The following is a 14285-nucleotide window of genomic DNA, read 5'->3' as shown; positions in this document are numbered from 1 at the left end:
ATGTCTTCTCTTACCACTTTTATTCAATATAGTACTGGAAGTCCTGGCCACAGCAATCAGACAAGAAATAGAAATAAAAGGCATCCAAATTGGTGAGGAAGAAGGAAAACTTTCACTGTTTGCAGAAGACATGGTACTATATATAGAAAACCTTAAAGACTCCACCCAAAAACTACCAAAACTGATAAATGAGTTTAGTAAGGTCAGAGGATACAAAATCAAAACATAGAAATCCATTGTATATCTATACACTATACATCTATAATGAAATAACAGAAAAATAATGTAAGAAAATAATCCCATGGGGGTGCTGGGGTGGCTCAGTCAGTTAAGCATCTGTCTTCAGCTCAGGTCATGATCCTGGGATCCTGGGATGGAGCCCCGTGTCATGCTCCCTGCTTAGCAGGGAGTCTGCTTCTCCTCTCTTTCTGCACCCCACCCCCACTGCTGCCCCCACTGGTGCTCTCCTTCTCTCTCTCTTGCTTGGTCTCTCTCTTTCAAATAAAGAAATAAAATCTTAAAATAAAAAAAAAAAAAAGAAAGAAAACAATCTCATTGGGGCGCCTGGGTGGCTCAGTGGATTAAGCTGCTGCCTTCGGCTCAGGTCATGATCTCAGGGTCTTGGGATCGAGTCCCGCATCGGGCTCTCTGCTCAGCAGGGAGCCTGCTTCCCTCTCTCTCTCTCTCTGCCTGCCTCTCTGTCTGCTTGTGATTTCTCTCTGTCAAATAAATAAATAAAATCTTTAAAAAAAAAAAAAAAAAAAAAGAAAACAATCTCATTTACAATTGTACCAAAAAGAATAAAATGCCTAGGAATAAACTTAACCAAGGAAGTGAAAGACCTGTACTCTGAAAACTATAAAACACTGATGAAAGAAATTGAGGATGAAATAAACAAGTGAAAGATATTCCATGCTCATGGACTGGGAGAACCAATATTGTTAAAATGTCTATACTATCCAAGGGAATCTTTGAATTTAATGCAATGCCTATCAAAATACCAAGAGCATTTTTTCACAGAACTAGAATATATAATCCTAAAATATATATAGATTCATAAAGACCTCAAATAGCCTAAGCAGTCTTTTTTTTTTTTTTTTTATTTGATAGAGAGCGAGATCACAAGTAGGTAGAGAGAAAGGGGGAAGAAGTCTCCCCAGTGAGCAGAGAGCCCAAAGTGGGGCTTGATCCCAGGACCCTGAAATCATGACTGGGTGGAAGGCAGAGGCTTAACCCACTGAACCACCCAGGTGCTCCTAGCCAAACCAGTCTTGAAAAGGAAGAACAAAACTGGAGATACCACAATCCCAGATTTCAAGATATACTACAAAGCTGTAGTACTATAAGCAGTATGGTACTGGCACAAAAATAAATGCACAGATCACTAGAACACAATTACATGGTCCATTAATCTTTGACAAATGTAGCAAGACTGTGCAATGGGAAAAACATAGTCTCTTCAACAAATGTGTTGGGAAAAACTGGACAGCTTAATGCAAAAGAATGAAACTGGACTATTTTACACACCATACACAAAAATAAACTAAAAATGGTTTAAGGACCTAAATGTGAGGCCTAAAACCATAAAAATCCTAGAAGAGCACAGGTAGTAATTTCTTTGATGTCAGCTGTAGTAACATTTTTCTAGATATGTCTCCTGAGGCAGGGAAACAAAAGCAAAAATAATCTATTAGCTTCTGCACAGCAAGGAAAATGATCAACAAAACTTAAAAACAAACTACTGAGTGGTAGATTATATTTTCAAATGGCATAGCCAGTATTCAAAACATATAAAGAACTTATACAGCACAATACAAAAAACCAAATAACCCAAATAAAAAAATGGGCAGAAGACATGAACAGATGTTTCTTCAAAGAAGACATACAGATGGCCAACAGATACATAAAAAGATGCTCAACATCACTCCTCATCAGGGAGATGCAAATCAAAACCACAATGAGGTATTACCACACACCTGTCATACTGGCTAGAATCAAAAACACAAGAAACAGTAAGTGTTGGTGAGGATGTGGAGAAAAGGGAACTGTTGTGCACTGGTAGTGGGAATGCAAACTGAAGCAGCCACTGTGGAAAAGGGTATGGATCTTCCTCAAAGTTAAAAATAGAGCTACCATATGATCCAGTAATTTTACTCCTGGGTATTTACCCAAGGAATATGAAAGCATTAATTCGAAAAGATATATGCACCCCTCTGTTTATTGCAGCATTATTTACAATAACCAAATTGTGGAAGCAGCCCAGTTGTCCATTGATAGAGGAATGGATAAAGAAGATGTGGTATAGATATACAATGGAATATTATTCAGCCATGAAAAGAATGAAATCTTGCCATTTGCAACAACATGGATAGAACTAGAGAATATAATGTTAAGTGAAATAAGTCAGAGAAAGACAAATACCATGTGTTTTCACTCATATGTGGAGTTTTAGAAACAAGCAAAAAAAGAGAAACCTAAAAACAGACTCAACTATAGAGAACAAATTGATGGTTACCAGAGGGCAGGTAGGTGAGGGGAATGGGTGAAATAGGTAGAGTATGCTTACCGCAATGAAAACTAAGTAATAGAATTGTGGAATCACTATGTTGTACCCCTTTAACATAACATTGTATATAACTATACTGGAATTAAAGTAAATAAATCATCTCTTTATGACCATACCTCATTCAGCAGCTCTTCACTTGTTCACAAATTCATGTATTAACAATTATTAAGTATCTGTATTAGGTTCTATATTAGCTGTAGATTGGGAAGCCAGTATCGATATGATTGAGCTTACTATCTGGGAAGGAAACACAGTTAATAGCTGATACAAATTATTGATTATAGTTGTGACGAGTGCCACCAAGTGAAAGTTTTGGGAGCCAGGGCAGTCTTGCCTGAAAGAAATGACATTTACTGTAGAACATGAAGTGTGATTACAAGTTGGTGGAGATAGAGAAGGACAGAGAGTATTCTAGGCAAAAGGAAAGCAAGTCCAAGAATCTCACAGATAAAGATGGTTCAGTCAGGGTCTTGCCACTCAGGCTGAGGATTTTAACTTTAATCCTAGGAGCAATGAGAAGACAGTAAATTGATCAGATTTGTGTTTTGAAACGATCACACTGGCTGCAATGAAGTTGAGAGTGGGGTGATAAGAGCAGGTATAGGAGACTAGACTAGTGTGTGGAAGCAGTGTGGAAGGAGGAGGAGGTGTAGAGTTAAGTTTTTGAAGAAAATTTTTTTGTTTTAGAGGTATTAGATATCCAAAGATTATCCAGCAGTTGGATAATCAGATCTGGACCTCATAGAAGAGGTATAGACCCACAGTGTTCGTTAGAAATATCATGCAAACCACATTTTAATTTCTCCAGGAGTCACATTTTTAAAAAAGATTTTATTTATTTATTTGAAAGACAGAGATCACAAGTAGGCAGAGAGGCAGGCAGAGAGAGTGGGAGAAGCAGACTCCCCGCTGAGCGGAGAGCCCGATGTGGGGCTCAATCCCAGGACCCTGGGAGCATGACCTGAGCCGAAGGCAGAGGCTTTAACCCACCGAGCCACCCAGGTGCCCCCGGGAGTCACATTTTTAAAAAGTAGAAAGAGATGAAATTAATTTTAATAACATATTTAATGTAATCCATTACATCCAAAATATTATCTCAACATTTCATCAAAATAATGATTAACAAAATATTTTCCATTATTTTTTTCATGTTATCTTCAAATTCCAGTGTGATTTTTAACTTAAATCACATCTCAATTCAGACTATGATTGGCCCTTGAACAACATGGGGCTTAGGGGTGCCACCCCCACCACACAGTCAAAAATCCATGTGCAACTTTTGACTCCCTCAAAACTTAATTGCCTAGTATTGACCAGAAGAAGCCTTACCAATAACATAAACAGTTGACTCACACATATTTTGTGTATGTATTATATACTGTATTCTTACAATAAAGTGAGCTACAGAAAAAATGTTAAGAAAATTGTAAGGAGAGAAAATACACTTATAGGACTCTACTGCATTTATTGAAAAAAATCCATGTATGAACAGGCCTGCACTGTTCAAATCTGTGTTGTTCAAGGATCAACTGCAGTTAACATTTCAAGTGCTCAAGAACCACATGTGGCTAGTGGCTGCCTTATTAGATAGTACAGGTCTAGACTAAAGATATGTCTCTAATGCCTTCAATAGAAGCCCTAGACGTGGATAAGATTATAGGAAGGGGGTAAAAAGCAAGAAGAGGGCAAGGATGGAGTCCTGAGGAATTCTAGCATTCAAATATAGTGCCTGCAGTTTATAAATCATTTACATTTTTTCTTTCCAGGAATGCTGTGAGGAATGAAAGATTATCCTCACCTTATAGATAAGCAAAATGAGGGCCTTTGAGTTTCTCTTGCTCAAGGCTTGGTATCTCATAGCTTACTGCAAGAATCAAGCAGGATAAATAAATGCAAATGTGATGTGATGAGCAGGCATCCTGGACCACTGAGGACACTCAGTGACTGGTAGCTCATATGTTACCGTCTTTGCAGCCTGTCTGCCTTGTCACAAATTGTCACTTTCTACCCCCTTCTTCCCATCTAATCATCCTTGTCTAACCCAACCCGGGTCAGCCCTCCCATCCTGATGATCCAGTCCTGTCATCTTCCTACCTGTTTGGGGTTAGCCTTACTGAGGCGGTGGTGGCCCCGTGCCCAGGCCATATCTAGCAAACTACAAGAACTCCTTATTGTACTGATGTGTTGTTTACTTGCCCAGCTACTGAGGTGATAAAGGTATTGAGGATAGGGCCTGGGTTTCATCTTTTTTTTTTTAATGCATTTTATTATTCATTCACTCAACTTACTCACTTAACAAATAGTCATTGACTATCTATTCTTATTTTAGGCCCCAGGCATATAGCAATGAGCAAAACTGGCAAAGTCCTTACTTTCATGGAACTTACGGTCTAGTGGAAGAGATACTTATCAATCAAATAATCACAAAATAAATGTTAAATTACAACCATCAATCTGACTTGGCTGGTTGCCTCATAGAAGTTTGCTGACTCAGTGAACAGAGTAACATCTTGAACATGTAAAACTGCCTCCTCCTTGGATGTGAAGGGCATGGGACAACCAGCCTGATGGCAGGATTTGTCAGTGTGGGAGGCAGGCCCCTGCCTCCCAGTCCCTTGGAGATCAGCATTCCCTATTCTCACCCCCAGACCCTACTCAGTTGCAGGTTGCAGGATCTGAGAATCTATACACTGAACAGGCATCCTGGGGCATTCTCAAGCCACTGAAGTCTGGGAACCACTATCCTATAGATATGCAATGAATACTTAAAAAAAAAAAAAAGGCCTTAATGAACTGAAGAGTCATTTAGCTGTACCTAAGTGTCCCCTGGGAAACCCCCTTTGTTCTGGTGTACCTGGGTGGGGAGGTAGCTTTCAGATATGTTCAGTTCATCGCTCCCTTAATTTCCTGCTCATTAGTGAAAACTGGCATTTAGCGAGCTGTCAGATATTCTTTTTAGCACCAACGTTGCACATGCTGACACACACAGATCCCCACAAGGTTCTCTCAAAGGCACCAGACTGACCCAATACCAAACTGTGTGCCTTCATTAACAGCTACCACTTCTGTGGAAGCCTGTTGGCTCAGGGACCAGATGGTTTTGATCTCAATCCCAGATCTGCTACTTTTTGCTATGAGACTTGGGCAAGTAAGTCTCTCTCTCTATTCCTCAGCTTCCTCATATGTCAAATGGAGGTAGTTGTGAGGATTACCTGGGATGATACCAGTGACTCCCTTATCAGAGTAGCCAGCACACCGGAAGCCCTCAGGGGAGACCAGCTGTCCACATTGCTTCAAGGGAGATGAATTCTAGGGAAGTTTCTTTGTTGCTAATGTGTTAAGGTCACTGAGCCAGTGATCGCAGTTTTTCTAGCTGCTGCTGAAGCAGCTAGAAAGAAGAACCATTATGTCTGAAGTGACCAAGAGAAGTTGATTATCATACATCTTTTTCACAAGGAACTAAAGTGCTATTCTTCATTAAGCATTTGTGATTGTATTGTTTTATGGAGAATTTGGAAGGACTTGCTCCAATTTTCAACCTCAAATTACTCCTGGAAAATATCTATCTTATTTTTACTTTACTGGATTTTAATGTGGTCTTGTTTAAAAAACAATACCTGGAGAGATGCACAGTTGGCTAAGTGGCTGACTCTTGGTTTCGGCTCAGGTCGTGATCTCATATTCGTGGGACTGAACCCCATGTCAGGTTCTGCGCTCAGTGCCGACCCTGCTTAAGATTCTCTCTCTCCCTGTGCTCCTCCTGTTTGTGCTCTCTCTCAAATAAAGAATTCTTAAAAAGAAAAAAACCCACAATACTTGGAGCTGGATGGTTGTGATGGTATACGAGGTGTTAATGTACTTCATGCCACTGAACTGTATACAAAACTGTACACTTAAAATGGTAAATTTATTATGTTCAGTGTATTTTACCACAATTAACAAACAGCAGTGAAACCGTGGTTTGTATCGAAAGTCTAGTAATTCTAATTGAAGAAAAAAGAAAAGCAGAAAATGGTCTCTAATTGTTCATAGGCCCTGCCAGCATTACCGTAACTAATGGAGACCTGATTTGTTTATAGAGTTTATAGAGTACCGGAGTCAAATTTGAAAGGATTAGCTTTGTTTATTCAAAAGGACTCACTGAGACAAACTGATGACATTGCTAAAAGTACAGTTAAAAAAAGCTACAGGGACTTTTAAGAAAGATTCTGAAGAACCAAGATGTCTGAAGTGACCGAGAGAAGTTGATTATCTTACCACTGCCCATGTTCCCTGGTTTATGGGGGTTTTTTTGGGTAGTGGTAGTAGTGATGGTGGAACTCAATCTTGATGGTACTACTTTATATTAGACTGTGAGTACTAAGTTCTTTTGGGACTGGAAGGAGTTCAAAAATTATACAATTCTAACCCTCTTCATTCATTCAATTCAACAATTGCCTGTTGAATTCCTTCTTTGTGCCTAACATGTGGTAGGATATCCTGAGGTGGGTGCTGGACATACCATTGTAAGCAAAACAGCCCTGCCCTAATATAGTTCACATCCTTATGGGGAAGACAGATATTAATCAAATAGCCATATAGACATGTAATTATGCATCATGGTAAGTCCTGTTTTTAGAGCAAAATATGGGGACTCTGAGCCAAGGATTACAAAAGTAGAATTAAATCTGAAAAGGTCAGAGAAGGCTGGGATCTTAGGTGAAGGGCATTCTGGGCTGAGGCTCTAGAACAGAAGTTATGTGTCTTATAGGGAACTGAGAGCTGGCCAGTGTCAGGGTGAGTGTTTTCCGAATCAGAAGGCTCACAGTTGGGTGACAAGTGGGTTGAGATCTGAATGAGAACAAACCACTTCTGCAGAGCCAGGAATAGAAGCAGATCATCTGCTGCTCAAGTTTTCTATTTCTTTCTGCATCTAGAGAGATTTACTCCGATGACTGGACCTATGACATTGTGCAGGTAGAATTGCTTCCACCTTAAAGAGAGTCTTGGTCCCCATGGCCTCCAGTCTCTGTGAGCTCAGGGTCTGTGGCCACCCACATTGCCAGGTCTGTACCAACGGCCCTACATTGGTGTCTCTGTGAACCAAGCAAGGTCATTTTTACTGTTCCTTTCCCTGAAACACTGCTTTTGTTCACTCAGAATAACTTATGAAGATCAGTTATGGTTGCTAAAATCATGTGGATGATCAAAAACTAGCCAGGATAAAGTTGTATATACACAGTAAGATTGCAGCCATATAAAAATTTGTGTATTTAGGAAAGACTGGAAGGAGATAAATCAAAGTAACAGTGATATGTAGTTGGTAGGATCTTAAATGTCTTTTTTTCCCTTCCCCTTCATTTAACTAGATGTTATCTAGTAAACTTTTAGTATTCTTAAAATAGAAAGTAATATTGAAATAATCCTAGGGGAGTGTCAGATCTCTTCATCACCACACATATATTTAATTTTTCTTTAATGTATTAATGTATAGAATGAACTCACAGGCCTTTTAAAAATATGAGCTACAGAGAAACACTGGATAGGAGTGTTAGCATGGTGTAAGGCACAGCTTTGGTCAAAACCTTTCTGTTGGGTAGAGATTTTTATTTTAAACAGAATTCTGTCATCATGGAGTCAGGGCAATGCTGGCTCAAACAAAGTTAGGCAAGCTTCTCTACTGCCAGACTCTCTGAAGCATTCATTACCTAATGGGTTTGTGAGCCCAGGAGAGAGAGAGAAAGCACTCAGCATTCCCCAAACTCCTGGGAAGTCTTATTTGCCTAGATCCTTGCAGGCTTAGTGTTTTCTGGAACATGCATTGGAAAATGCTGGTATGGTGAAAAGTAACAAAAGATGGCGGCTACCCGGGCTCTAGATGGGTCTTTGAAGGCTTTCACCTTCTGTACTTCTTAGGTAGGTCCTTAAACTCTACTGGACACGGTCTCTCATCTCTCAAATATGAAGATTATGTAGAATAAACTTATAGCTCTAAGATGGGCCAGCTATGAAAATGAGTAAATATGCTGAGTTTTACAACAATGAAAGGCAAACTTCCAAAATGCCCAAACAGAATTTTCACACAATCAAGTTTTTATCTGTCCCTCAAGCTGCAAACTGTTTCCTAAGAGAAAAAATATTTGGCACAATTTGGCAGGTTAGCATTCCAGTCCACTGTATACATAAGGTGGAAAGCCCTCAGCTCCTGTGTGACAGAATACAGCACACCTCCCGCTCAAACACTTGATAAACCAAATGTAGCAAAAACTTTCATTTCTCCACCACCTCGTTGTCTAAGGCCTTCGAGAAACAGGATGATAGAAGGAAGGCTGGTTCCTTTGCTCCGTTGGAAGAGTGACTTTCATGTCAACAAAGAATAGAATGTCCTGATCCCAGATAAAGGCTGCTTGCTTACTGCTGCTGCCTCAGATTTTATCATAGGCCACTGTGGTTGGAACATTTTCTGGCAGCAAGAATTCACAGACCCTCCTAGGAAACAACAGAATTTTCTGCTGTGTAAACTCTCAGCCTCTCTCGACCCCAGGAGACTGCCCATGGTTCCAAAGGCCCCAGACGCCAGGCATTCCCCGGTGGGCCTGCAACAGTTATGACCTAAGTCATTGGTTTCCTCTCACTGCAAGCCTGTTTATGGAGGAGTCTATCCAGCTTGCTCTCTCGCCAAGTATAAAGGCTTTTTTCTTTTTAAGGTCATAATGTTCCTTGCCATAGGGAGTCCTGTTGTGCCTAACTAGGCTGAGAACACTAGAGGTTGCAGAAGGCCAAGGATCTGCCCTCTGCTGCACACTGATATTCTCCTCATCTGGAGAAACAGAATAAAGCTTGACACCAAGCAAACTCAGCTATTAACTATTGCCAGTGGTCCAAGGAGGTCTCTTGAATCCATTCTTCTTTCCTCCCTGGAAGATCTTAGGTTCTTAACAGGTAATAAGACAGTATGGGAGACTATATATCGAATGACTGCTGATTTAAGCATTATCAAGAGACAGATGGCACTTGGAGGTCCACAGCAACAAAGTGTGTTGGGAGTGGTTAGCTCACACTTTAGGCGTGCCTCCTTTTTCTCTTCCTTCTGCTTCCCTGTTTACTTTCTTCCATGTTTCTCTCTACCAGAGGGATAATAAATTAAAGTACAGGTACTATCATGCTCTCCTTACAAGCCCCATGGCATTTTTTCCTGATTAAACTCAGGGGTGTAACCAGAGATGAACATTAAATGATCAAAAAGAGCATTCGGCAGTCTACTCCTACGTAAATACCCAAAATAAATGAGCTTATATTCAAAGAATGACATGGGCAAGGATGTTCCCAGGGACTATATTCCCAATAGTGCCGAACTGGAAGCAACTCAAATGTCATCAACAGTAGAATGGATAAAAACATAGTGCATATAATGAAATAGGAACTATTGTATAGCAATGAAGAGGGATGAACTATGGCTGCGCACAGTCAGGATGCATCTAAGAGACAGGGAACAGCAGAAGAAGCTAGACATAGAGGAGGCACACTGTGTGAGTCCCTTTACAGCAGCTCAAAGATAGGCAAAACTCATCCGTGGGGACAGAAACCAAGTCAATGGTTACCCTCAGGAGGAACGGACTGAGAGGGGCAGTAGAAAACATTCTGAATCTTGATCTTGGTGGTGTGGTGTAAATGGGTGTGCACATATGCCAGAATTCACTGGGATGCACTTTGCTGTAGTTATCCCGCACTAAAAGTCTTTAAAAACTATTGTTCTGCCCTTGCTCCTATGTTTCTCTGTATATGGAGCATAAGATCTTGGGTCTAACTCTGATCCAAATCCAGGCTCTCTCACCAATTAGCTGTGTATCTTGAGTAAACTACTTAACCTCTTTGTTCTTTAATTTCTCACATATATAGCAGGGATAAACAGAGTACCTACCCTACAGGACTGTTCTGAGGGTTAAATCAGAGAACTCTCACAAAACGTTTCATGCAACACCTGCCCAGTACATTTAATATTCTCATGAAATGTAATGTGGAGACTTGGCTCTTTCGCCTTTTGCCTCTGACCAATGAGTTCTTTCTCATGCTGTCTTTCCCCTTCTTTCTTCCCACCTTTTCCTCTTTATTCTTCCTTTGATCTCCTCTCAGTCATAAGAGCCCAAAACATGAAAATACTTATCTTTTAAAATGTATTAAATACAATGTATAGTTATATTCATAATTATCAGTAGGGAGGCTCAGGCCCCACCCTGGGTAAGGCCTGGAAAATTCTAACATGCCACCAGCACTACGAGCCATGATTCTAGAGAGATTGGTGTCCTGGTAGTTCTTATGATCAGGGCAACACCAGGCCACCCCTCCCCATGTTCATCTTGAATTAAAATATATCTCCTCAGGGCATCTGGGTGGCTCAGTGGGTTAAAGCCTCTGCTTTCAGCTCAGGTCATGATCCCAAGGTCCTGGGATCAAGCCCTGCACTGGGCTCTCTGCTCAGCAGGAAGCCTGCCTCCCCCCCCCCCCCCGCCCCACCTGCCTGTCTGTCTACCTGTGATCTCTGTCTGTCAAATAAATAAATAAAATCTTTTTAAAAATATGTCTCCTCGTGTTTTTGAAGACTCTCGTCTTTGTTTCCTTCTGTTGCAAGCGGAGTAGGGGGAAGCATAATGTAATCCTGGTAAGTTCTTGACTTGTTGTTTTTCCCCTCAGTATGGGATTGTGCTGGATGCAGGCTCTTCTCACACAAGTTTGTACATCTATAAGTGGCCAGCAGAAAAGGAGAACGACACAGGGGTGGTGCACCAGGTAACAGAGTGCAAGCTGAAAGGTAAGAGGAAGGAAAAGGGGAGGGAGACAGTGGGGGATGAGAGGAACATATGTGAGAACATGTATGGCAGGTGGGGGGAATACATGAGAAAAAGGACATTCAGTGAAGAACATTGTGGGGCAGCTGCTGCTGTTATTTTGTTGTCATTACACAAATAATATGAAATCAGTCCTAAATGATGAAACCCTTGAAGAAGAAACAAATGTAAAAGTCGTCAGGTCATAGTGGCTCCCATCACACATCTGTGTGTTATGCACCAAGTATGGAAAATGCATGATTTCATCTTCATGGTCTCCCTGGGAAATATGTCCTACTGTTACCCCCCCCTTTTTTTTTAAATGAGGGCACTGACCTAGAGAGAGTGTATGCCACTTGTTAAGGTTGCTTGAGCTAGTAAGTGATGGAACTGGGGTTCAAATGGAGATCTGCCCAGTTTTGAACCCGCGACTTCTCCAGTGGCTCTCAAATTTATATCTGCAGCAGAGCCAACTGGAGGGTTTTTAAAAACACAGATGCTGGGTCCCACCACCAGAGTTTCTGATGCAGTAGGTCTGGGACAGGCCCCAGAATTTGCATTTCTTATAGGTTCCCAGGTGATGTTGATGCTGTTGGTCCAAAGAATTGTTGCCCTTAGTCTTTATCCTCTAAGCTACAGCTTGGAAGAAATCACAGATACCTAGGGCTGGAGCTTGCAGATCATTTAAATCTTGTTTTCAAAGAAGGAAGCAAAAACCTGGGAGACTAGTGACTTACAAGTAGCAACAAACCCAGGACAAGAGTCTAGGTCTCTTTCTTGCACTCCATGCTTCCTTCTATCGGAATCACCACATTACAGATTGATTCTTTTCCTCCCTAGTTTTCTTCTAAACTCACAGAACAGGTTAATGTTGTCAGTTCAGCCCTTTCCACTCCCTCCACTCAGCACCCCAGAATGTACCGAGTGTTACTGCACCGCACTGTCTTCTCTGACCTTGATCTCTCTGGGCCTTTTGAGGTAGGGTCCCACTATTTCTTAGACAGGTATTTAGCTCCCAGAAGACTGACTTTTACTTTGATGGTCTGTGAGGTCCCCCAATTTTCAAAGTGTCCCAAGAAAGCGGTAGAGAGAATATGTTTCCAAGGAGCAAGTCATTTTACCCAGGAGCCTGATATCCTCAGACATTGGCCCCAACCGTTGTGAGACAGAAGGTTGAGCATTTCTTAAGCCCAAATCCCTCTTTTTTTTTTTTTTTTGGCTTCTATTTAATTCATTGCTTTCCATTTTTTTTTTTTTTTTTAGATTTTATTTATTTATTTGACAGAGAGATCACAAGCAGACAGAGAGGCAGGCAGAGAGAGAGGAGGAAGCAGGCTCCCCGCCAAGCAGAGAGCCCGACGCGGGGCTCGATCCCAGGACCCTGAGATCATGACCTGAGCAGAAGGCAGCGGCTTAACCCACTGAGCCACCCAGGCGCCCCCATTGCTTTCCATTTTTTAAGAAATGTTGGTATTTTTTTAAAATCCAGCAGCTATCTTTTTGTCTGGCCAAAGAAGTGCAGGACTTCTCCCCTCTCAAAAGAGAGAGTTCTCTAGTCAAATATTTAGATGAAAGGTGGGTGGAAAAAATTCTTAAAGGCCAGAATTTTTTAATCAAAACAGTTACCTGATAACTTAGAGCTGCTCTTTTCATTACTGTTAAACTGGCTTTTTAAAAATCTGTGAAAAATATGGATCACATATCTGGCCAAAGATCTTTAATGCACATTTTCACTAAAGTGTAGATGTTTATTTTAATTTAAAGAGAGCTGAGATTGTTAAGCATAACTTACAAAAAAAAAAAAAAAGTTCTTAGCAACAGTTAGTTTTGCTCTGGAATCGGAAAAACAGTTTTACCAGGGAAACCAGGTTTTCAGAAAGGAAAAATTGCCAAGGAGACATGGATTCTGTACATGTTTATTCTAATAAAGGAAGAAACTCTGCTTCAGAAATTTCAGGGGACTGTCGATGTTCACATAGCTAGTTAGCAGCAGTTACTGTCTTTTCAGTAAAAGCCAGTGTGCCTGGTGTTTATTTTCATTTTTCTAAATTTCTTATTTCTCCTTTTAGGTCTTCTAGGAATTAGTGTTATTAGTTACAGTTTTGTAGAAAAAAACATCAAAAAGCAGATCTATAGGGTAACTATAAGAGCCCCATTTAATTTTTTTAATTCAATTTTTTATTTAAATTCTAGTTATTCCCCCTTTTAAAAATATGAGAACCTATTAGGGAGATTATGCAATTGAATGTGAAAATTGCGCCATCCAGCGGCAAAATTACTGAACAGTGACAGACCCAGCCCGAGGTCTGAAAATAGATCCTACCAAGGCCAGGTTCAGAGAGTTACCCTCAAAGTATAGCAACCTAACCTACATTACATCAAGAAATTGTCTTCTTTGGTTTTCTCACAAAATGCCACTGTTTTGCTCTAATACTGCCCAGGTGTGTCCTGTACGTTTAAAAAAAGATTGTCATTTGCTTCTACATCTTTCCTTAGGTCCTGGAATCTCAGGATATGCTCAAAAATTAAGTGAAATAGACACTTATCTGACAGCATGCATGGTAAGAGCCACTCAAGTGGTTCCAAAGTCCCGGCACCAAGAGACCCCTGTTTACTTGGGAGCGACGGCAGGCATGCGTTTGCTCAGGTATTATAGCACATGGGGACACACTGTCGGGGGTTAGGCTGGTAGTGTGAGAGCCTCTGAAGTTATGGGATAGCACCACGCTTCCCTAACACTCCACCTTCTAAACATCCTACATGTCCACACTGCAGAAAGAAAATCTCAGTAAGTGGGTACAACCCCCAAACTCTTAGTATGTGTAATGGTGGGAGTCCAAGTGTGTAAAAGAAAAAGTCCTCCTGCCCATCTCCCTGCAGAGAATTCAAGGGAGCTGGGGCACAAAGAGCAATGT

At 40.9% G+C, this 14285-nt stretch overlaps 1 protein-coding gene across 1 annotated transcript in view; it reads left to right on the top strand.

The window, feature by feature from the left end:
- The window catches only part of ENTPD1 (ectonucleoside triphosphate diphosphohydrolase 1), a 99335-nt gene that overhangs the window by 52030 nt on the left and 33020 nt on the right, over nucleotides 1-14285 (top strand). The window contains exons 3-4 of the mRNA XM_059169345.1: nucleotides 11237-11354; nucleotides 13867-14017. Coding sequence (XP_059025328.1) covers nucleotides 11237-11354; nucleotides 13867-14017 — 269 coding nt within the window. The remainder of the gene's footprint in view (nucleotides 1-11236; nucleotides 11355-13866; nucleotides 14018-14285) is intronic.

The sequence above is a fragment of the Mustela lutreola genome, chromosome 4 (assembly GCF_030435805.1).
Source record: "Mustela lutreola isolate mMusLut2 chromosome 4, mMusLut2.pri, whole genome shotgun sequence".
Lineage (NCBI taxonomy): Eukaryota > Metazoa > Chordata > Mammalia > Carnivora > Mustelidae > Mustela > Mustela lutreola.
The sequence above is the reverse complement of the archived record's forward strand: the minus strand, read 5'-3'. Positions and strand labels throughout refer to the sequence as shown.